Source organism: Trichechus manatus, unplaced genomic scaffold (assembly GCF_000243295.1).
Source record: "Trichechus manatus latirostris isolate Lorelei unplaced genomic scaffold, TriManLat1.0 scaffold00027, whole genome shotgun sequence".
Taxonomy (NCBI): Eukaryota; Metazoa; Chordata; class Mammalia; order Sirenia; family Trichechidae; genus Trichechus; species Trichechus manatus.
The window spans coordinates 22,169,193-22,193,660 of record NW_004443963.1 but is presented as its reverse complement, the minus strand read 5'-3'; the positions used below and the strand labels follow the sequence as shown (position 1 = coordinate 22,193,660).

General features: G+C 44.0%; 3 protein-coding genes and 1 long non-coding RNA gene across 11 annotated transcripts in view; 2 read left to right on the top strand and 2 right to left on the bottom strand.

Annotated features, from left to right (window-relative positions):
* Positions 1-19,946, bottom strand: part of CBX5 (chromobox 5) — a 42,377-nt gene extending 22,431 nt beyond the window's left edge. For 2 of the 3 annotated variants that reach the window (XM_023729095.1, XM_023729096.1), the window contains exon 1: positions 19,853-19,946. The gene's annotated coding sequence lies outside the window, so the exon portion shown is untranslated. Of the gene's footprint in view, positions 1-6,827; positions 6,939-19,852 lie in introns of those variants that run through there. The other variant, XM_004373943.2, reaches the window with a different exon arrangement.
* On the top strand, positions 7,490-12,738 carry HNRNPA1 (heterogeneous nuclear ribonucleoprotein A1). 6 transcript variants are annotated; one of them, XM_004373941.2, is made up of 11 exons: positions 7,490-7,638; positions 8,182-8,298; positions 8,532-8,678; positions 8,805-9,015; positions 9,113-9,205; positions 9,286-9,378; positions 9,697-9,771; positions 10,001-10,150; positions 10,753-10,908; positions 11,095-11,160; positions 11,392-12,738. In XM_004373941.2, exons 1-10 carry the CDS (start codon positions 7,624-7,626, stop codon positions 11,148-11,150), a joined length of 1,113 nt encoding a protein of 370 aa, XP_004373998.1. In that variant the 5' UTR covers positions 7,490-7,623; the 3' UTR covers positions 11,151-11,160; positions 11,392-12,738. The 6 variants fall into 6 exon arrangements, with proteins under 6 accessions (XP_004373998.1, XP_023584858.1, XP_023584860.1 ...); XM_023729090.1 differs by lacking the exon at positions 10,001-10,150 and having other exon boundaries at positions 7,491-7,638; XM_023729092.1 differs by lacking the exons at positions 10,001-10,150; positions 10,753-10,908 and having other exon boundaries at positions 7,491-7,638.
* On the top strand, positions 12,767-14,008 carry LOC111820127 (uncharacterized). The gene is made up of 2 exons (XR_002823669.1): positions 12,767-13,646; positions 13,855-14,008. It is a non-coding gene; the product is annotated as an uncharacterized LOC111820127 (long non-coding RNA).
* On the bottom strand, positions 17,383-19,858 carry NFE2 (nuclear factor, erythroid 2). Its single transcript, XM_023729094.1, has one exon. The coding sequence runs from the start codon at positions 18,467-18,469 to the stop codon at positions 17,651-17,653; it is 819 nt and encodes a 272-aa protein (XP_023584862.1). The 5' UTR covers positions 18,470-19,858; the 3' UTR covers positions 17,383-17,650.
* Positions 19,947-24,468: the final 4,522 nt, after the last annotated feature.

The following is a 24,468-nucleotide window of genomic DNA, read 5'->3' as shown; positions in this document are numbered from 1 at the left end:
TGTATAAACATTTAAGTTTGTTATGTCCTCTTGATGAATTAATCCCTTCATCACCTAACCTGGTATTAGTTATTTCCCCTTTCTATTTCACTGATCTGGTATGGAAAAAGAACAAGAAAACACTGAAAAATATACAGCAAATAGAAGGTAAAATATTTAATAATAGAGGAAGTTAAAAATAACTTTAATAAATTTTCTGATTTATCTGTAAGTTTTATCTATGCTTGTCTCCAACTATTTATACAAATGAGATTTGCCTACGTTTTATCAGATCCTTAGATATAATTTATTGTTATGAAATACTGAACAAATTAGCAGTATATTACCCTCCACAACTCCCTGTGAGGTAAGTGAGTCTTACTGATTTAGGGATGAGAAACAAAGCACACAGAGTTCAAGGATTTGCCACAGAAACAAAACTTAAGACAGATTTTCCAGTCTGTTAGTTGATCTTTTTATCACAGGGCATTTTACTGCGACATAATTATGCCCGTTGGCTCATATATGAACTTGTTATTCTAAGAAATGTAGATTACAATCAGAGAAATACTTGAATTCAGTTTGGTTCCTCCTCTCCATGGAATAAATAAAAAACGAGAATGCTTTATAAAATCGATCTTGTTAACTACGGCATCTCAATTCCATGCTTTCTAGTATTCTTCCTAGCAAAGCAGCACAACAGAACGGTCACTTAGTAAGTCTGAATAAGAATGAAGGTAAAATTTTTTTACTCTGTACACACCCTAGTTTGTTTCGGGTAGATCTGTTAGTGTTTAATTCTGACCAACTACTATTACCTGATAGGTCCCTGGGTGACAAAACGGTTAAGTGCTGGACTACTGGCTGAAAGATTGGAGATCAACCCATGTAGAGGTGCCTCCAAAGATAGGCCTGGAGATCTGCTTCCATAAGGTCACTGCCTTGAATACCCTAAGGAGCAGTTCTACTCTGCACACATGGGGTCGCCATGAGTCGGAATTAACTCAGCAGAAACTAACAACTATTACCTGGGGAAGAAATCCAGACTACACAGTTCACAGTCTCATAGTTGTTGTTAGTTACCAACTCCTACTCATTAGGATGAATGAAAACGGCCCAGCTAGCCCATTACATCCTTTTAGAAAGTCTTTTCTTTCAAAAGGTTCAAACACATAGTTAACAAATAAAGGTTTTCTATCCTGTTAATTCCCTGAGGAGCTGACGTCAGCCAACAATGCAGTCTTCAGTCCTTAGGCAAGAACACCACAGATCTACGCTGGTCTAAAATGTTAGAATGAGTTCTTGATTCATATTTATAATTATTACTTCAATAACAATAATTTATAATTATTACTTCAAAAACAAACTCCAAGACTTAGGAGTCACTTCATAAAAATCTTAGGTCTAGGAGGCCATTAGCTATCACCTGGAGGGGCAAATGGTTAATGTGCTCAGCTGCTAACTGAAAGGTTGGAGGTTTGAGTCCACCCAGAAGTGCCTCAGAAGAAAGGCCTGGTGATCTGCTTCTGAAAAATCAGCCACTGAAAGCCCAATGGAACAGTTCTACTATGACACACATGGGGTCACCATAAGTCTTAATCAGCTTGACAGCAACTGGCTGGTATCCAACTTCTTCATATAAAGTGAGGAAACTAAGGGCCAACGAGGCTAAATGGCTCACCCAAGTTTACACCTCGAGTTAACAGCAGAAGGGGGAAAAGAACCCAGGTTTCCTGAGCCTGTTTTTTTTTATTTTTCCTCTTTTCATTTTTTAAATAACCTTTTTAAAAAACTTCTGGTCAAATTTATTTGGATAGGGGTTAGGAAATGAGAATGTAATGGGCTGAATGGCAGCCCCCCAAAAAGATACGTCTACATCCTAACTCCCCAAACTTGTGAATGTTATATGACAAAAAATGTGCTTATGTTAAGGATCTTGAGAGAAGTTTATCCTGGATTTGCAGGTGAGCCCTAAATACAATCACATGTATCTTATAAGAGAGGGGCAGAGGGAGTTTTGAGAAAGACATCCAGAGCAGGAGACGTTAAGACAGAACACAGTGAGATGCGGCCACAAGCCAAGAAATGCTGACGGCAACCATAAGCAGGAAGAGGCAAGGAATGGATTTCCCTACAGAGCCTCCAAAGGAGTTCAGTCCTGCCAAAGCCTTTATTTCAGACTTTTCTGGCTTTCATAACTATGACAGAATGAATTCCTCTTATTTTAAACCACCAAATCTAGGATAATTTGTTACAAAAGCTGCAGGAAGCTAATACAGAGGGAAATATAAAAAATCATAAACTGGACATATATAAATTAATGATTTGAAAAGAACTGTGCTTCAAGAAATGCAAAGAATGCCCAAAATCTTCAATCCCTCATTCCAAAGGGTAAACTGAGGCAACCACAGGATGCAGTTTACAAAAAATATATATATATATTGGCAGACGTAAGACAAACTCAAAAAGGTCTAATATTTACATAGCTGTGAACAAGAACAGTGTAGGTTTTTCCCTAAACACGCTCACTGGTAGAGCTGCTGGACAGACTAAACATAGGCAGCAGTTGTCACTGTGGGTGTTCTGCCAACACAAGTGTAAAGTTGTCATCAGAAATGAATATGTGGCTTCAAGTGGCTTACAGAAATCCAACAAATCTGTATCTTGGACTCTGCACAAGCCAGCTCTTCTCAGGATGACCTGGACTTCTTCCCACTGGTACAATTATCAATAAAAGTCATCCTTTATAACCAGGGAAGGGAAATCAAACTTTATGTCACGGAGAAAAGATGCTGCCCCGAGTCCAAGTTCATGAATAACAATATGTAAATAGTACCCATATATACTCAGTTACAAGTGATATTTCCCACTGTCACTTATTTTTAAAATCAATATCCACAGCACAGCTTAAAAACAGAAATAAAAATAGACCAAACAAAAAGGATCAACAAAACCAAACCTGAAATGCTTTATCAGCAGGGTGTCATTAAATAGGTAATTCCAATAAAATATGGAAATCACACTATGTGATTAAATGTAATACCTCAATAAAAATGAAAAATAAGCATTAGTCTTTGTCAGAAACCTCTGTACCCAGGATACCTTTTTTCTCTTTTCCAGAGCTACTTTTAAGGGCTCTGAGAGTCTCCAGAATTTTCCTAAACATATAACTCCAGTCACTTCAAATGTATGTTCCTTCTCTTTCCCAACTATCATCCTGCTCTCCTACTACTCAGATAGAAACTTCCTACTTACTAGTTTTCACAGACCACTGAAGACGTGTGATTTTCCCTTTTAGTGAACAACCCTTTTAGGTTTTGCTGCAATAATATGACTCTAAACTCTAAGCAGAAGTGCTTTAAATCTAACTTTTGTAACATAGGCTCAACTCTTTAAATTACTCTTTTAAATCTCCCCACCAGACAGAAATGTTCATCAGACGTACTATCATACTGAAAGTGAATTCAAAATAAAACAAGCAATTTTTACTTGTACACCATGGAAACAGGTTCTGTAATCTTTCAAAGCAAAATACATCAATAAATACACCAAATGAGGGCGGTCAAGATTAAATTGTGTATAAATCCAAGTACCTGGGGCTAAAGATGGAGAAAGCCCCTCAGAGAATATCTAAGGTGACACGATTTTGTAACCTATTATGATCAGTGTTGTTTTTTTTCTCCCTCAAACTGTGAGTCTGTACACAGTGGTAGGCTGTGAAATCAGTTCAGTGGAAACTGATCTGCATTTAGAAAATGAGTAGTATACTGTAGACGAGAAAATATCAAAGTGCTCTGCACATATAGTTTAGTGAAAACTGTTTCAATCTGTGTATAGGGTCAGTGTAAAACGTATTTCTTACTGAGGGTCAAGGTCAAAAAAGTTTGAGACATTGATCCAAAACAATCCCATGGAAAAAAAGAGCTAAATCAGATGAAAACAGAAGAAGTCTCTGAAGCAAAGTCTACCTTCTTCAAAAACATATTTGCAATTATTCTAGGAAGGCAAATACATGATGTACTCAATCATATGTTTGAATTACAAGAAATGGTGAAAACTTACGGCACTTCCTAAACACTTCATCCATCTTCTCCCTCCTTTATTTAATTTCTAAATGATAACATATTTTGAACAGATAATCAACTCTAGCATCTGTCATTTTAGAACAAGTTTTCAACTGGTGGAGATTTTGTCCCCTCATCACATCTGGCAATGTTTGCAGGAGGAATTCTGGTGGTCAGAGCTGGGAGTGGGGACGAGTTAGGTGAGATGCTACTGGCATCTAGTGGATAGAGGCCAAAGATGCTGCTAAACACTTTACAATGCACAGGACCGAAAAAAACCCCAAACCTGTTGGCATCGAGTCAATTCCAACTCATAGCGACCCTACAGGACAGTGCAGAACTGCCCATAGGGTTTCCAAGGCTGTAATCTTTACAGAAGCAGACTGCCACATCTTTCTCCCACGAAGTGGCCGGCTGGTTCCAACTGCTGACCTTTTGGTTAGCAGCTGAGCTCATAATCACTGCGCCACCAGGGCATGCACAGGACAGCCCCCACCATAAAAATGTCAATAGTGCTAAGCTTGAGAAACACTGTTTCAGGTCAAGATTGTACTCTTCTTAAACCTAAATAAATTGGGGACAAATATCCTTAGCTTACTTTAGTTCTTAGAAGCTAAGCAGCTGCATCATCAACATATCTACAAATAGGTTTATAACCAGGTATAAATTAAGTTTGTCCTTTTTTCAAGAGCCAGAGTATGTGGAAATCTCTGTTCATTATGAGTTTAAGTAAAATAATAATTTTTCATTTTGGGGGAGTACTAAGTTGGAAAGGTGTCTAATCTTAAGTGTACTTCATACACAGTCAAGTTTGTTACCATACACTATTTGACAGTTTTCTCTTGACCTAAGTAAAGACTCTGATACAGCCACTATGTAACGAAAATCTATGTATTTTTCCAAAACATTCCAGAGTAAGCACAATAGGCACTGCCAATAGATGGGCTGCCTGTTAAAAAAAAAAAAAAAAAAAAAAATCTAGAAGAAAATATAATCAAAAGGCAATGAGTTATCCAGGTGATGGATGGGTCTTCTTGTCCCCAACACCTAAATATCACCCTCCTTAAACAGCGTCCTTCTTCTCCATATTCAGACATCCTCAAAGGAATAACAAAGAAAAACTTAGAAAATCTTCAGTGTAGTGGGAGATAAAAATATATATATATGCAAAGAAAAATTCCTCAGAGACTAAGATAACAGGCATTTTAAAAAAACCAAACCCGTTGCCATCGAGTCGATTCCGACTCATAGCGACCCTACAGGACAGAGTAGAACTAGGCATTAGGGACACAGAAAAAGCTTGTAAAGTGCTTAGCACAATGCCTAGCACGCTACTAAGTACTCAAAATTTTAAGTTACCTATTATTTTCGTACCAAGAATCACTTTAGGGAAAGAAGGTCTGCCTTGAGCATTATGCTGTTTTAAGAATTATCTCTATGGAATCCAAGTGACAACAGCAACTTGAAAGATTAGATAGGAATCTTAGGGGGCAGTGAATTTATGTTAATGAGGGAGGAACAACTCAGAAAACGAGGGTGAGAACAAGTTGCACAACTAGAGGAATGTAATCAATGTCACTAAATTGTACATGTAGAAACTGTTGAATTGGTGTACGTTTTGCTGTGTATATTCTCAACAATAACGTAAGTAAAATGTAGGAGAAAAAAAAAACTAAAATCAGAGCGCTTACTCCAAAAAAAAAAAAAAAGACTCACCTTAGTTCTTAAAAGAAAGACAGACTCTTTACAAGTGTAAGGAGAAAAGACGTGGTGAGAAGTACCTGATAACAACTGGAAACAGAAAAACAACTACCTTTATTTTGTATTTAACTTTAATCACAAACTATTAGCCCCGCAAAGATTTAAAGTTAAGACTTAAGTGCTCACTAACCAACCCAACCTGCCTCCATCCCACTATATCCTTGGAGGTAACACTTTGGTATCTTTCCAAAACTTTTTCTATGTATTTACAAACATAGCTATTTGTCCATAGAAGTGTGCGTTGTTTAGTAGATTTTCCTCTGATGCCTGTCCATGACAGTAGAGATTTCCTATTCGTTTTAACAGTCATCCAAAGTCAAAAACCCTCTACTGCTTCCCACAACACCTAAAAAATATGAAGTACGGCGGGATGTACCGATTTGGGAAAAAATGCCAAATTCAAGGCTTTCCTATCAGGGAGGTGTATGGGGTGGAGGCCCACAGCTTCCTTAGAGAAGTCACTGTGGATAAAATATCCACCCCCACACACCATCACAGACTTTGAATTCCCTTCCTTACAACCCCAAATCTAAGAACTCCCTCTCTTGGAGAGCTGATTGGCCCACCTGCCCGAGCGCTTTCCTAGGCTATGTGCCTACTGGCTCCAGATTTGGTCCATCCATTTACCCGCCCGACTCCCGCATTCCCCATTGGACTCAGATCACTGCTTCTTGCAGAAGCCCAACCTACCGCGCGCTTCGTGCTCATTGGTTCAGTGAGCCGCTGCTCAGGTGGGGAAAGCCCGCCTCCCACATTCCGATGGCCCAAGGACCTATCAGTCGGTAGCTGAAGGCAGACACAATTGGCCTATAACCTCGCCAGTCAAACGCTAGGGCTGCACAGCTCCGATGAACCCACAGGGAATTAAAACATCCCGCCCCCTGTTCTTCCATTGGTTGGACCGAATCACCGCTCCCCCTTCGCTATCCCCCACCCCGCGGTCCATTCATTTCACACAATAACGGGCCCAAGTGAAATCCGTTTAAGACCTCGTATGGGTAGGCAAGATTGTCTGGCACTTACCAGGGATCGAGAGTGATCACTCACGCTAACGTCTTTCCCGTTCTTCCGTGGCGAGGCCGCACCACAAACCACCGCTGCCGCCGCCTTCTGCGCAACGCCCGCCGCCCGCCAAAACGGATCCTTTCCTGCGCCTGCGCGACCAATCCTGATACCGGACCCTTTCTCCGCCCATTACGCCTGCGCAACTCCCACCACTACGCAGGCGCCGTAAGTTCACCGCCTCTTCCACCGCCATTTCACGTGTTCCAAGTGGCAGGTGGAACTTCTTAATGCGCTTGCGTAAACTCGCCATTTTACTACACATGCGCTCTGTAGGTGGTCTTCACCCGCACCACCACCAAAAGATTTTGTAACAGGCTAAATGTTTCTCTAATGCATAGTGTTAAGCGTGCTTTGAAAAGGAATTGAGTGTAATATTTGAAGCTTGGAGAATCGAAAAGTTCTAAATCCCTTAGGTACGTTCTAATATGAATGATAGGTCCGTTAGCCAATCAGACTAGTTAAGAATATCATTACCCAGGAACCAATGAACTACAAGGGGTGGAGACTGCGTAGAACGCCCAAACGGATGACGTTGCATAGCAATACGGCACCACAGACCAATAGTAGGAGGAAGCTATTTCAAATATCCAATGAGAACTAAGCAGGGGCGGAGTCTACCAATGCCGAACGCGAGGAGGCGGGATAAAAAAGAGAGACCGTAGGTAGGTTGGCAGATACGTTCGTTAGCTTACTTCTTTCTGCTTGTGGACGCTGCCGAGGAAACATCGTTATAGTGTTTCTTCCCACTGCCGTCATGTCCAAGTCAGAGGTAAGATGCTGTTTTCAACTTCATTTTCTTCCTTTCGCCTTCCTGGGTTGCGTGGGATTCGGCTTCGTTTCGTTGCTTGTACCAGCCCATCTGGCAGCTTTCTTCGGTCGCTGCCAGGGCCTACCCCTCCCAAAGTTCGAGTCGCCATTTTGTCCTCGTCGCCATGAGGCCGCTCCGGCAACCATTAGTTATTTCGCGGGACTCTGGTTAAGGCTGGCAGAACTCTTGGTCACAATCGATCTATTTTTCCCCCTTGTCTCCATGGTCAAGTTTTCTTAAAAGTTTGTAGTCTTATGTCGGCGACATGCTCCTCCCGCCAAGTCCTATTGTTGCGCGTGCGTCTGAAGGCGCATAGGGACGCATGCGCTTGAGGCTTCGCGGAACTTCGGTCTCAACATAGCGCCACCCCGATAGGGAAAAGCACGTGGCTTGTCGCAGCCTGAAGGAACAATAAATGGTTATGTATGTTGTTGTCTAGTTTTATGCCTCCGTACTGGAAATTGAGTATTGTTTAATAGTTCAACTCTTTTTTTCCACCTCTAGTCTCCTAAAGAGCCCGAACAGCTGCGGAAACTCTTCATCGGTGGTTTGAGCTTTGAAACAACAGATGAGAGTCTGAGGAGCCATTTTGAGCAATGGGGGGCGCTCACGGACTGTGTGGTAAGACAAAAGGGCAGTAGAACTAATAGAGTTTTTTGGCTCGTTATTTCTGTAGTTTGTGTTTGAGTGTAAATGTAAAGGTTAATGGGAGTATAGCTTGAAAGGTATGACTTTGTTAATGGACTGAGTCTTATGATCTTCCTTGTATAAAGTTTTCTATTTCCTTGATGTAGGAATGACAGTAAGTTTTGGGCCCCTAGCATGTATTAAGTGAATTCTGACAACTTTCTCAGGTAATGAGAGATCCAAACACCAAGCGCTCCAGAGGCTTTGGGTTCGTCACTTATTCTACTGTGGAGGAGGTGGATGCAGCCATGAATGCAAGGCCACACAAGGTGGATGGAAGAGTTGTGGAACCAAAGAGGGCTGTCTCACGAGAAGTTAGTGTTTTCCTTCTCTTAGCTATTTGGAAATGTGTCACTGGGCGGACTTCAGTTTTTTATTTCAAGTTCTTGATTTGGGGGTAGTTTTTGCTAAGTAATTTAAGTGGTATCTTTCCTATTAAGGACTCTCAAAGACCGGGTGCACACTTAACTGTGAAGAAGATCTTTGTTGGTGGCATTAAAGAAGACACTGAGGAACATCATCTAAGAGATTATTTTGAGCAGTACGGGAAAATCGAAGTGATTGAAATCATGACTGACCGAGGCAGTGGCAAGAAGAGGGGTTTTGCTTTTGTTACTTTTGATGACCATGACTCCGTAGATAAGATTGTTAGTAAGTATCGGATGACTGGAGCTTACTAAGGATTCTAAAATCCACATGGTATTTGCAACGCTAAGATCTTATTTTCTTCATCTTTGAAATTCTTTAGTTCAGAAATACCATACTGTGAATGGGCACAACTGTGAAGTAAGGAAAGCGCTGTCAAAGCAAGAGATGGCCAGTGCCTCATCCAGCCAAAGAGGTGCGTTTGTTGTTCAATTAAGCCTTAAAGGAGTTGTGAGTAACCCAGTCTGTATGGTCTGACATGACGTATTTCTTAAGGTCGAAGTGGTTCTGGAAACTTTGGTGGTGGCCGTGGAGGTGGTTTTGGTGGGAATGACAACTTTGGTCGTGGAGGAAACTTCAGTGGTCGAGGTATGTATGGTTGTAGTTTTCAGTAAACTTGTAATTTAATTACCCAGATTAACACCCCTTTTGCATAAACACTACAGTACAGGTTAGAACTGTCCCATTGGGTTTCCAAGGCTGTGAATGTTTTACAGAAGCAGACTGGTGGATTCAAACTGCTGCTGCCAAGTGCTTAACCACTAGAGTCATTTTATTTATAACGTAAAAATGTCTTCTGGTTAGTGAGAAGGCAAATCGTCAATGGGTGATTTATTTTTTACAGTACAGAGACTGCCTCCTAAAATTTTGCCTTGAGGGTGTAATTTAAAAATCTTCTTTCTTTAGGTGGCTTTGGTGGCAGCCGTGGTGGTGGTGGATACGGAGGCAGTGGGGATGGTTATAATGGATTTGGTAATGATGGTGAGTATGGTTTTGTGGCTTATTTGTGGGGTTTTTATATATGTGTATGTAAAGAACATGTAGGTAATCTATTATCTTTAGAGTAGGCTAGAAGAGACTAAAACTAGTGCATGACAAGCTTAGTTTTCACCGTAACACGCATGCTGTGAGCAGGCTTTAGCCATTACGCTTGCACAGATATTGGTTGCTAAATACTTTTGTCTTATTGAGAAGAATTGTATTCTTGTAGGTGGTTATGGAGGAGGCGGTCCTGGTTACTCTGGAGGAAGCAGAGGCTATGGAAGTGGTGGACAGGGTTATGGAAACCAGGGCAGTGGCTATGGCGGGAGTGGCAGCTATAACAACGGAGGAGGCGGAGGCGGCTTTGGCGGTGGTAGTGGTAGGTATCCAGTGATCCAAGTCTTTGGTGTGTTAGCTAGACTAGCCTCTTAGTTTGCCCATATTTTGGGGCTTGATGCTCTTAGAAGCATTAAATGTTAACAACGTATGGTATTTTTCAAAAGTAAATGGACTTGCTGTGCTACCTCCTCCTAGCTTTAAGCTGGGGCCGCCTCACTCCCGAATAGATGAATAAATGGATAGTGGTGTCTTCATTTGGAGTTAGATTGGCTTCCATTGCAGGGTTTAGCATCTTAATTCTTTCTGTTGGGACCTCAGGCACTTAGTTGATACATCCATGAAACTTCTTTGCAGTGGCCCTAGGTGCAAAAAAGCCTTCAAGGTTAGAAATAAGTTATTTTATGTGCTGTAAAACTTGACAATCTGTTTTATGCTGATTTGGGTTGATTTTAAACTGCCGGATTATTCAACTTAATGTCTTGTCCAGACAAGATGGAAATGCAAGGATAACCAATTACTGGAGCCACTCTTTGGGAGGAAGGCAAGCAAACGCTAAAACCTTTTTCCACTTGGGAACAGTAACAGAATTGGGAGCTGTCATCTTCCCCAAGTAACAGACAAAGGTCCTCTTTCCCTTCCTAGGAAGCAATTTTGGAGGTGGTGGAAGCTACAATGATTTTGGCAGTTATAACAATCAATCTTCAAATTTTGGACCCATGAAGGGAGGAAACTTTGGAGGCAGAAGCTCTGGCCCTTACGGTGGTGGAGGTCAATACTTTGCCAAACCACGAAACCAAGGTATCGTGTATATGTAATACTGGAGGGCTGAGCGTAGCTATAGCTAGCATTGGTAAAGGGAACACTTCTCTTGCCAACTTAGGCAACAGTCATTTTTAAATGTTCCGTTGAGCTGTGATTCACTGCATGTTTCTTTGTCTTAAATGCAAAAGTATTAGAATTTAAAGGAACAAATTTTATTCTCAGGTGGCTATGGCGGTTCAAGCAGCAGCAGTAGCTATGGCAGTGGCAGAAGGTTTTAATGGCTGCCAGGTAAGTAAGCACCTTTTCATGTTTTGACTTAATTTTTTTATAATTGCTAATGAACCCAGTAACCCTAATGTAGCTGAGCATTGCAACATAGTTAACATAATTGCAGTAAAATTGTGGATATTAAGTTAATCTTCAGAATAGCAAAATTTGTGGGGAACAACTTGCTATTGGATTGTAGCCTTGAGTATTAATATGTTTAGATTAACAACTTTATTCCATATTGTTCAACAGGAAACAAAGCTTAGCAGGAGAGGAGAGCCAGAGAAGTGACAGGGAAGCTACAGGTTACAACAGATTTGTGAACTCAGCCAAGCACAGTGGTGGCAGGGCCTAGCTGCTACAAAGAAGACATGTTTTAGACAATACTCATGTGTATGGGCAAAAAAATCGAGGACTGTATTTGTGACTAATTGTATAACAGGTTATTTTAGTTTCTGTTCTGTGGAAAGTGTAAAGCATTCCAACAAAGGGTTTTAATGTAGTTTTTTTTTTTTTTGCACCCATGCTGTTGATTGCTAAATGTAATAGTCTGATCATGACGCTGAATAAATGTGTCTTTTTTTAAATGTGCTGTGTAAAGTTAGTCTACTCTGAAGCCATCTTGATATAAAACTGCCCCAACAGTGTGAAAGTTTAGATTTCCTTCAGGGTGATGCCAGGTTCCATTCAGAATTTATTTACATCCTTAGAAGACTGCTTGGGAGCAGAGAGAAGCCATTATCTTCAGAAACCTTGGTGTAGTTGAACTGATAGTTACTGTGTTGTGACCTGGAGTTCACCATTAAAATGGTCACCTAAGCAAAATTACAGAATTTATTTGGTTATAAAAATGAATGTTGGCATATCTTATGCAATATCTAAATTGAATAATGGTACCAGATAAAGCTATAGATGGGATCGGAACTTAATGTATCATCCATTATCATGTGTAATCAATAAACAATTTAATATCTTGAATGGAATGACAACTGTATGGATTTGGGACTGGCAGAGATTTGGACTTACCCTACCCACTACCCACTACCCCTGAATAATGCTGAATGCCTCAAAATTCCACTTCAAAACTCTGCCAGAGAATAGACCAACTGCTGGCTAATGCCACCCTGTAAGTCCACAGATTAGAAGTGTTGGAAGAGCTTTTCAAAAGAAAACCAATACCAAATTTTATTCTTAACGTTAAAAAATAGGCTTACATTAAAGGAAAACTGCCGTTTTATTGGGTTCTGGTTGGGTGGATCTTTATATAGACTGAGCACAGTTAACTGGAAATTTAAGAAATTAGAATAACAGTAAGGAACTATGTTCTTATCCATATACGTTTGTCTTAACTGCAGTTTTCCTTTAAATACGGTACAAGAGCACACAACCATCCTGAAGTGTTAATTGTATAGAAATTCATTTCTAAATTTTTGATTGGTTATTTAATATCCAATAACTGTCTGTACGTAGGTTCTTCTGAACCTTCCCTTTGGTGTGTTCTTAATTTCAGTGCCATTGTACCTAGTAGTAATAGAGATTGTTGATCAATAGGACTGTGTATTCCATCCCATGGGTGTGTTACTTGAAGTTTGGGGAGGAGGGTGGGGGAGGGTGCGTGGGGGTGGGGGTGGGCGGGGAAGGATGAATGTTAGTTCGATGGGTTTGATATTGGCTGAGTTTGCAATAGCAGGTGGAACCTTAACTGTTGAGGGAGTTTGCAGATACCTCAGGATTCCTGACAATGCCTTTAAAGATCCAGGAGAGATGTTCAGCTACTAGGAACTGCTAGCAAGTATAGCGCGAATGGCTCCGAGCTCAGACACTCTACAGCTGAGAGTAGACACTTGTGGTATGTGGAGTACAGATAAGCCAGGGGCAGGCCACGACATGCTCCATGAAAGCTAGGAGGGAGTGAAGTTTCAGTGACCATCGCAAGGAAGGAGGCAGACAAGAGTAAGGCACACACCTGACTCTTAGGACTAGCAGTCAGAACCAGGAGGAAAGGTTTTATTGCTATGCTGGTAGGTAAGAACAGATTTTACTTACATCCATATAGTTATCTAAAATCCAGTTTTCTGTTAAATGTTTCTTAATGTATTGAGCCAAAAAAAAACTAGTCCAGTTAAGCTGAACTTGGTTTTTCTGGAGTTGAATTGTAAATGATGCCCTAGTTTTGGTGGCTCCCAATTGAAGGAAGTGAGCACTGTAATTAAATTACTTAATCCTGTGATATATATTTTTGCCCTTTAATTTTGATTAATTTTTATCTTTGCACCCATTTTCTTAAAATAACGGCTCAAAGTAATGCATTACAATCTTTTCCCCAAAATGATTGTGGGGGGGGCAGGGGGGCTATTAATGGGTGGTGGGTGGCTTAGCTTGAGATGGGATTTGGTCCAGAAGAAAAGCTCATTCTAAAGATTGTTTACTTTTCTAGGGAAGAATCTGCTACTACAGACTTTTCTGCTCTCTAAAAAAAAAAAAATCTAATCTGTCCAAGCTAAAAGGTAAGTTTTGTTTTTTGTTTTTTTAATTTTGATATTTCCATAGTGTAAAGTAAGAATGGCAGACTGCCTTTCAGAGTCAAGAATGATTTTATAATCTGGTCAGGTAGTAAAACGATATTTCTAGTAAAGAGAAAAGAGAATGGAGTTGTGGAATCCTTTATTTCTCTGCTTTAATGTAAATACTTAATGATCTTTTCTCCTTTTGCAGGAACATCCTTATGAGTATGAGGACAACCTTTATCTGAGCCACTGTGCCTTTCATTTCTCAACTGCCATGCAGTTCACATTAGCTGCTGTGCGGTTAAAATCATTCAATTTTGTGAATGGATTTTTTAATAAATTGTGTTTAGTTTTGTTCCATCTCTTATGTTTTTGGTCTTCATATTTATGGTAAATAACTTGAGATGCTGCACATTATTTCCCATTTCAAGTTTGGGAATGATAAAATGCAGGTGTTAATGAAATACTAATGATGGCAATGGGTTCTTTTTTTTTTTTTTTTTGTAAAGAAGCCTCAAGTCCAAATTACTTGTCCCATTCCATATCATGGTTTTAGTGAAGGTAAGAGAAACCAGCTCTAACTGCAGGGATAACTTGGCCCAGTAGAAGTGAACTCTCAACTGGCTTGTTCCACTTGAGCATGTTACTTTTCTAGTTGCCCTAGCACAGGGAAAAAACAAGCCGTAGAACAAGTTAACAACTGCCATTGAGCTTTAGTGCATCTTTTCTGGGAGTTGTGCTTGTAAACTGTTAAGTCCTGGAGAGAGGAGCATAAGAGATCTCATCATAGATGAACAAGTTACATTTATTAGCCAGTTGTCTCAAGTCTCAAGAGGATGAGCTGAATATGGAAGAGAAGCCTTAGTTTCTCGAAGGTAATCATTTTAGGGGCAATTTAGCAATTGCTTACCATGTTCAAGAAAGGGTCATGCAATCTTAAAACTAGCAAAAGCTGGGGAGGGGCCTGAATCTAGGTTTCCTGTTCTGATTACAAGGTACCTTTTGAGGGGGGGACAGTTTTGTATCTATGCTAATGTAACATGTCCCATCTATAGGACTAAGTTGTCCGTGAGCTCCACACCACTTGAGTAAATCTGAGGAATCTCAGGTCCTCCAGGTTTCTCTCCAACAAAACCCGCAGGGAAGGATTGCTATAAAGAAATTGCCCCCCACCCCCAAAAAAATTGCCCCAAGAATAAATCTTGGTGAATTAAGATTGGTGTTGCCACTCGAGATTTCAGGAAGTTGCTTCCCTAGGTATCAGGAAACAACCATCTTACCGCTAGGATTCTGATGAGAAAGAATCTACATTTGTAACTTGTGTTTATTTCAGGAGGCTTCTATTTTGGGCAATCCAGGCTTTTTGGAGGGAGAGAACAACTATCAAACACAAGTTGCCCTTGAGTCAATTCCAACTCATGGTGCTCCCCTTGTGTGTCAGTAGACCTGTGCTCTGTAGGCTGAGTTTTTTCAGAACTGCATTGCCTGGCCTTTCTCCTGAGGCACCTCTGGGTGTACTTGAGCCTTCAGCCTTTCAGTTAGTAATTGAGCATGTTAACATTACTACAAGAGTTTGCTAAAACTATTGAAAGTTTATCATTGTCCTACTGTTAAACACTCCAAACTCCATATACTTTGCTTCATGTTTTACACGTAAGATTAAAAAAAACATGTTGCCCTCAGTGGATTCTGACTCAGGTACCCTGTAGGACAGAGAACTGCCCCATAGGGTTTTCAACACTGTAATCTTTACAGGGAAAAACCCTGGTGGTGCGGTGGATAAGTACTTGGCTGCTAACCAAAAGGCAGGCAGTTTGAACCCACCAGCCTCTCAGTGGGAGAAAGGTGCAGCAGTTTGCTCCTGTAAAAATTCCAGCCTTGGAAACGGGCAGTTCAGCTCTGACTCTTGGGTTACTGAGTCTTAATCAACTCTTAAGGCAATGAGTAATCTTTACAGAAGTAGACTGCCACATCTCTCCCGTGGAGTGTCTGGTGGGTTTGAACCACTGACATTTTGGTTAGCAGCTGAGCGCTTGACCACTCCACCACCAGGGCTCCTTACACATAAGATTACTAAATTCTGTGTTTTATAGGTAAGGAAATAGTCTTGTCGTTTTAGGTCAGTGTATACCAAACTACAACTAGGCCAGACTGTGTGTGGTACAGGTAGTTCCCAACTTAAAGTGTATTCAAGTTATGATGAACCACACTCATAACCATCTGTATTTTTTTTTTTTACATCATCATTAGTAATACATCCTACATACAATGTTGCAGCATATAATTTGCTGTTATCATTCAGATGTTTACTCACAGATGTTCAATGTTATGATTTATAAAGATACTGATAATAAAAGGCAATAATAATGAGAACCAAAAAATGAGATTGAACAATGACAGAGTGGCCGGAATAGAACCACATCTAAATTGGGGACTACCTGTATGTGAATGTGATCTCCATGAGAGCAGGGCTTTGTTTCTCCTCTTCACTGTATCTCTAATTATTAAAACAGTAACTAGAGCTTACTAGGTGCTCAATATTTGTTGAGTAAATGAATGCTTAAATTTGTCTTTGAATTACAACCCATTGTGAGCTTGGTTACAAAAAAATCAGCCCTCAGTGTCTGATGTCCCTTAGGTGAGACGAACTAATAATTTCTGAACTGCCAGTCCCAGGCCCTATCCTTTACAACTTGATCCTACATTTTCAATTTTTCAGAGAACGTAAGTTGTCTGAACATTGAAGTCTTCAAATCTATTAGAAATGTCAAGTTGCTTTTATTCCCTAAACCCAGACCATGTGTTTCAGAATCTACAGACGTGGAGATTTCACATCTCCCTTGATCATTTGTATGCTTTTGGGTCTCAACATCTGTGATGTCTGTATCAAGGAACTTAGAAGTAAGGTTCCCCTGTTACAATAGAGCTAGTAAAATTGAATAGAAACATAGACTTAAAATACTCTGAAGCAGTTCAGTGATGGGGAAGATTGGAAACCACCCAACTCCAAGCAAGGAGAGAAGGGGGTGTGGTGGTGTCACGGAGGTTTGATTGGATTTTGATTAATGTGGCTAAGCAATCTAAATCAATCAGTATTCAAGTTCCAAATAAACTAATAAAAGGCAGATCTTCAGGGATCTAGAAAAGGGGGCCTCAAAGCAAGAATTAGGTAGTGTTTGTCTAACATAACCAGAGAGAGAGAAAACTTCACAGGAACGCATATTGTACTGCATTATGAAGCCGGTTTCACTGAGGCTTGGGTGTTAAATCCCTGAAACTTGGTGTCTAATCAAATTCTCATTCCAATCAAGAGCAGCTCACTCAGTTTTCTGAGAGTGCTAGAAAAGTAGAGAGGAGGGGAAGAACAGAGAAAAGGCTTTCTAGACTTTCTGGTGCTCTTTAAGGATTGAGAGGGGCGAGACCTAAACCCCAGAGCCCAGCTTTGGCAGCTCTCCTAGCTCTATAAATAGGGGGCCACCAGAGACTGTGGAGTTCCTTAGATCACTATCCCTGGCTCTGAAAAGGGAGATTAAAGTAATAGATCTTCATACTGCTGGAGCCCAAATTATGTGTGTACCTCTCTCCTCATTTGACACCCCCTCTCTTCCTCGCAAACACACAGCTCACAGGTAAGAGAAATGAGCTTGGCAGAATCCCTTCCCACGCCCAACAAGCAGTAAGCTCCGAAGAGTGTTCAGATTCATCACTCTCCCTTGGGAAGAAAGACACAGAAGTATATTTCTGTAGAGCACTTTATAGACCAAATGACAAGACCTGGAGGTTGGAGACCTGGGAAACTGAGTCACAGAAGAGAGTTTCCAGCCTCCCCTCACATGCTCGCCTCAAGGTGAACACACCCTAGAGCCTCTAAATGCAAGGTGTGCCCACTGTTGTCCACTTTGGTCTAGAATACTCAGTTTCTTCCAGGCTCGGTGTTGAAGAGTACCTTTATCAGAAGAGAATGAAAGGAATCCTCATTACCAGTCCCACCTCTCTGGGTTACGTCAGTCTGTGGCCTCCATCTTGGTCCCTCGGGGCACCAGGAATATGGCCCCATCAGCAGCCTGTTGCAGTGCATACTCCTCAGGGGAGTAGCTGTTGCCTGCTCCATCCCGCAGGTGCTGGAAAATGTCCTGATACAGCTGGGTCAGCTGTTGGCGCATGGCCTCCAGGGTCCGGTCTGCCTCCCCGCGGGCCCGAAGAAGCCGCTCTCGCTCACTGCCCAGCTGCTCCAGTTCCCGCTCCAGCTGCACGATGGTCTCCAGCTTTCTCTTGCGGCAGTTCTGGGCGGCCACCTTGTTCTTGCCCCGCCGTCGGATGTCCCTGACTAGCGCCAGCTGGCTCTCAGTCAGTGGGTACCGTGCCAACAACTCATTAAAGTCATCTACTGGCAAGTTGACAATCTTGTCCGTGGGAAAGGGGATCTTCATGGCCAGGGCCCTGCGCTCATCCCGACTCCCTGCCTCCGCCCGTGCACTGGGCTTGGCCCGCACAGGGCCTGAGGAAGGCTCTAAGGCCAAGGATGTCTCAGTAGGTGGCAAGGAGTAGTTGGGATGGGCCAAGGAGTGGGGCATAAGTGAGTAGGGGTACTCCACTGGGTACATCTCCACATACTCATTGCGCCGCCGTCCAGCCTCTGTCCCCTCCAGCTCAAGAGATTCAGCATCACTATAGTTGAGGGATAATCCTGAGTCTGATTCTGGGTCTTCTTGAAGCTTGGGGGTCCCCGCAGGCATTCCAATGTCCAGGAGGGCCAAGGGGTCTGAGAGGGGTTCACTGAGCAGGCCTGAGAGGGTCAGTGGCTTGGACACTGGTATGGCCATGTTGCCATAGGAGTATGGGGAATCAGGTACATGGGATGTGGGTGCTTGGAGGTCATAGGGTGGTGGAGGAAGGGGGAAGCCAGCATCGGGGTGAATTGAGCAGGGGCAGTAAGTTGGGGGTTGTGGGGGCCCAGGGTATGGGGCTGGGGCTGGGGACTCAAATGATGGCTCACTTGGAGTGTTTAGGCCCTGCAAAGAAATACAGAAAAAAGTTTGGAGGCAGGCTGAGGAAGAGACACCAGCTCTTTCTCAGGGCCAGGCCAAATCCTTCTGAAAGACCCAGTGAGATAGTAGCAAGGGAACAGAAAGGTATTAAAAATCATCAGAAGCTTCTTGTAAATCTGTGATGCATCCGTTCCAGGAAGAAAGCAGCTTAAGAATGGAAGTCACTAAGATCAGATTTCAGAAAGGACTACCTAGCATTGGAACAATTACAGAATCTCCTCCTCAGACGTTCTTACTGGGTTGAAATGGTTCATATTTTTTTGTTTCCTTCAGGAAGACAAGGAGCTGTTATCTAAGATGACCTCTTAGAACCCTTGCATCCTGGGGTCTCTAGGGTCAAAGGGTCAAGTTCAGACCCTGGCCTTGCTCCAGGTGCCCAGCAGAGGGAGCTGCTGTGTGGGAGGAAGTCCTGGGGCAAATCCTGAGGACGCCAGGCAGTGATGGCAGGGGAAGAAAAGGGGGCGGGGCAGAACCAGGGCTGGGAGCTAAGAAGCACCTTGGTGAGTCAGCCCAAGCTCTGCCCTCTATTCTTCCGCCTCTCTGTCCCTTCCCAGGTGCAGCAAAGAGGAGAGAACATTCTGGAAACAGGGTCCCCAACCCACGTCAGGGAAGCCACCCTGCTCCAGCCCAGCTGAGGACAAAGGCACCATTGTTCAGCCAACAGACACCCCTTTGTCCAACTAGCAGGAGGAGAGGACCCCGGCATAGTCTGACTACCCTTCCTGAGGCCCCTGAACTACTACTGTTCTGTTACCTGAGGGAAAGGGGCCCAGCTACTAAGGGCAGGAGGAGGAAAACAGGGAAGAAAATGGGCAGGGTAGGAGGAAAGAAAAGTCAAAAGAGAAGGTGAGAAGGGGAGGATGGGGCAGGAGAAAGGATGTAGGGCAGGAGGTAGGGTAGATAGATGTGAGCAGAGTGGCTGCCAAGAGAGCCTACCCCCTCAATCAGATCCTTCCCTCCACCACTCCTATCCCCTTCTGGATATTTTAGTCTTCAGTTCAGATCTCCCTCAAACTCCAGCCCTTCCTTCTCCAGTGCCTGGAAGACCTTCAGCCTGAGACCCTGTCCCTGCTCCCTCCAGCCCCCTGCCTCAGTCCCAGCCAAAGGCCTTGCTTCTCTGCAACTCTCATCCACTGCCCCACCCTCACCCCCACTCACCTGCAGCTCAGTGATGGACATGATCTCTTGCCAAGTCAGTTCCATCTCACCCAGATCAGGAGTAGGCAGCTGTGTCACCCTGTTCCTGCTCTGCTGGGGAGGACACGGGGGCATCCTAATGGGCCAGGGTCTAGTTCAGGTTCCTCCGAAGCCCAAATGGCCCCCAGGAACCTGTGGCAAAGGAGAAAGGAAGATTAGGGTCTCCACTGCTAGAGGTCAGCACCTTTGTCCTGCCTCCATTGAGAGGTTCCCTCTAGCTTCACCTGAGGGAAGGAGAGACTTTAGCCCCCTCACTTATGTGTGCTGGACTCACTCAACCAACTCCTTAAGCTGGAAGTTCTTTTTCTGTGGTAGACCTCTACCTGACTTGCTGTGGCCACAGGCAGTTCCTTTGGGGACACAGTAGGTCTTTGCCTCTTTTTCAGACAAGATGCCTTCTCTTTTCCCCTACTTCTTACTCCTCATAATTGGCCAGGGGCAGAAGTCAGAACTTCTGGAGTTTTTTGTTTGTTTGTTTGTTTCCTGTTCTCTGGGACAACATCAAGGGAACACTCATGCTTTCCTCATCCCCAGTTTTAGGGTCTCGGCCTTTTCTTCCCAAGATGAAAGCGAGTACTTGGGGATCCCCAAGGAGTGTGTTGTGGGAAGAGCCAAGCAGACAGCCCTGCCCCCTCCCTGAGATATGGCCCAGGCCTGGTGGCTGATAGCAGCCCTGCCTTCTCCTATCCTGGTCCTGGGCTCCCCTGCCTGGACCAGATAAGAGGTTTATCAGCTGCATGCGGCAGAGGAGGAATGGACTCTGGAGACACTGGACATCTGCCCTGTGTCCCTACAGGGTCATCTTGGCCATACCTCAAACCACACAGCCAGGGGTCTTTCCTCTTCTGAGGTAATATAACAACCATAGCAAAGACTTATTAAACACTTGTCAAGAACTATGCTGGTGTTTTATGGGCATTAGTTTATGAGATTGATTTTCACAAAAATTCTGTAAGTTCCATTCAGGAACTGAGACCCAAGATGGTAAATGGAAGGATCAGGTCTAAAACCTATACTGGCCAACTCTACCCTCCTATACAGCCTTCCAGACTTACAGATGACTTCCCATGCTGTTCCTGTGTCTCCGTACTCCACACCTTTATTTGTGGTCTACACTAATCAGTTCTCTTTGTGGAGTCTCAGTCTCTTTTCCCTTCTGGGGAATATCTCTTTAGAGCCTTGAATACATACCCCAGTCCCACCTAGCCCCTTTTCTTTTGATCTAGGCTCTAGCTGCAGCTCTGCCACAAAGCAGCAGTGTAAGATTGGGCAAGTCATCTCGCTTCCCTGGGCGTCTGTCTTCTCATTTGTAAAATGAGGGAGTTGGACAAGTTGGACTCAGAGGTCCCTTTCTGCTTGGACAGCTTAAAGTTCTCAGCAACCTCTTACCTCTGCCTTCACCTTCCTCTCTCTGTCAGTGCCCGTCCTTATTCTACCTCCCTATTACCTGACCCCATCTCTCCCTGCATCTGTTCTCCCTGCAAGGGATTCCCGGAAGCTTTGGAGGGGGCCTCCTGATGTCTCAGGGCCAGACCCCACAGCCGTGCCCACCGCCCACATAAGTAAAGGCAAGCAGGCTAGGGGTGAGTGAGAGAAACTTGTAGAAGGACATTGAATAGGACTGGATGACCTCAAATTGTATGACCTTAGACCACCACAAGGATGGCCCATCACAACTATTTAATATGGAATCCACTCTGATTTACCACAAAATTTTTGAGAACTACAAATTACCCTTTTGAAAGAGGATCTCTCCTAGCTCCTGCCCCCATTCCTTTGTTATATTGCCATCCCCAGAGCTGGGAGTTGGTGTAGGCATAGGACCTTGGCCAGTAGGCAGAGTGGGTGGGGTGTTTATATCTGTCCAGGATGCCATTTCAACACCGGAACCCCACCCTCCCCACCCAGGTTCTGGCGGAAATTGCCCAAAGGCAAAGTGAATGGAGAACGAGGTTAGGGGGCAGGGACAATGACTCTTGCCTCATAGTCCTTCACCTCCCCGCTTTGTCCCTCCCTCTATCTTCCTGGATCTGACTCTAAGATGCAGTATAAAGATTCTGCCCTAGGAGGCAGGGGACCACGTTCTCTGGCTCTCCAGATGCATGACCATGGGCAAATTGCTTCACATTCTTGGAGCCTCCACTGTCTGTCAGTCTCTTCCGTTAAATGGAAACAAGACTATAGAACCTCATTGGTATATGAGGCAACAGACTGCATGTATCCGAGGTTGTCACAAACTTTAGCGTATGCCACATTCTCCCCCAGCGCACTTATAAAGAGATTCCTGGAGATTGACCCAGATCTACTGAATCAAATCCACAGGTGCTTGTACCAGGAATCAGCATTTAACACCTTGAGAAACACTGAACAGGTCCAAATATACAGATTCACAGAAAAGAATGCAAGGCCAGAAAGGAGAGCTGTAAATGATCTCCAGGCTTCTTCTAGCTTCCAAGCTTTGACCCAGGCAAGGCTGGACTCCAGGCTGTCCCAGTCTCTGAGGCTAAATATCACCCCCTTCTCAACAAGCCCGGGAGCTCAGTCTCCTCCTCTCCCTGAGACAGGGAACTGAGAACTGAGAAGGGGAGCAGAGGAAAGGAAAAGATAGAGGAGAGGGAGTTAAGGGGAACCTCTGGATCAGCTCCAACCAGCTTTCTGGTGCAGTAGCAAGTTTGCACCAGGCTAAAGGGTTTGTTTTTCCCTAGATGCTCAGGGATGGGTGGTGGTCTATACAACAGGCATAGGCCCCTCTGGGTCTTAGGAGCCTGCCTGTTAGAGGACAGGGGACTGGCAGCCAGTGGGATAGATCAGAAAGGAGGGTGAAGTCAGAATGGGATCAAACATCACAGAGGATACAGGAACTAGGGAGATACTGGGAAAGAGGAGCAGGCCTGGGAGGAGCTGATCTGAGAGAAATCTCCCAGTGTCTCTTCTTTTATAATAAACAGTTCCCACTTTCCAGTTTAGCCTACATTTTGAGGTCACATAGCCATCTTACTCCCACTAGGTTGGCTGTTCCTTCTCTAATCCTCCAACATCTTTGATGAGGTAGGACTGGAGCAATCTCCAGGGACTAACATCCATCCTCCTTCCTCTTATCCTGACAGCCCTACCCAGAAAGACTTGATCACAATCCCTAAGTACTCACAGAAGGGTATTGGAGCTTTATGCTTGCAGATACAGTGTGAGGATCGATCATTTGGACAAGGATGCTGGAGAGAGGCAGGCATTCAGCCTCAACTGCTGCCCCAGGGCTCTAACTTCCTGACAAGGGAAAGTGGCAGAGAGCAGGCTGCTTTGGGGTCCCTGTTCTGAGGCTTGTCTGACTACCCTACCATTCTGAGTGTCAACAGAGGCAGTGAAAGAATATGGAAGGATCAGGAAACTTAGAGTATGGAGTGACAGGTGAGCAACCTATTTAGAAAGATTAGGGAGAACTCCAAAGAGGCAGAGGCACACAGAGGCCATCTAGAGAAACAGAATGGAGGACCAGGGAAGAGATAGATTTGATCAGAGCAAGATTCAAACCCCCAGGGGATGTGTATGACTCTGATCTGTATAAGCATATGGGAACAGGAGAGAGGGGGACAAGCTTTTGCTAGTCTGTCACCACGTACCTGGACCCCAAAATCCAATCCTTTGGGGGCTTATGACAAGAGAATCCCAGCCCCCAGTTCCCTCTTCCCTTCTGCTGCTTCCAAGCCCCCTACCTCTCAAGCTGCCAATAGTTCCAGTTGGGAAGGAACTACATTGGGGGTTGGAAGACTTCCTCTCCCTTCCAGTTCCAGCTGATCTCTACTGCCCCTGGGTCCAGAGAAGAGAAGGGGCAAAGGCAAGAATTCAGCACCCCCACCCAATCACCCCATCATACTACAATGAACACATTTTAGAGATCCGGGCATCCAGTGTCCCCAGTTCCTCAGCGTCTCCCAAACCTTTCCAGCTGGCTGGACAGGGCAGAATCATGGAATGGGGTGGAGGGGAGAGTGGTACCATAAGACAGCCTGTCGAAGGCTCCTCTGGGCCATTCTCTAGCTCCTCAAGGGCCTTCGGGACCACTGTTTGGTCCCCATCTACAGCCTCTCACCCCAAGGATCCCAGCGTTCAAGAAACCATCTAGGTCTTCTCCCGGAGGAGTTCCCAAAGATGTCAAATTCCTAAACCAGGGGTAGCCGGGGAAAGCCCGAGATCTGCTAGGAATGTACTGAAAATTGGTTGTTTTCTCCCTCCGCCTCCTCCACCTCCCCAGCCTACCCCTCAGATCTCACTAGAATCCACCCTCCCACCCCAGCCCTCGGGCACCTGTGGCAGAGTCCAAGGAGGGTGAGGAGAGAGATGAGGCTCCGGGTGTCGTCTCTGAGGAGGCTGGGCCTGGGCTGACACCTCTTGGGTGAGGATTCCTCACCACCTCTAAGAACCGGGCAGAGCCGCGCCCCGCCCCCGAGTCATTTCTGAGCACTGAGTGTGGCGGCTGTGGCTGAGCTAGGGGAGCCCCGGGGCAGGGCAGGCGCACGAGCCTCTTCTCTGAAACCCTCCGCCTGAGTTCTCGGTCCTTCCCCCAACCCTCCTCTTTTCCC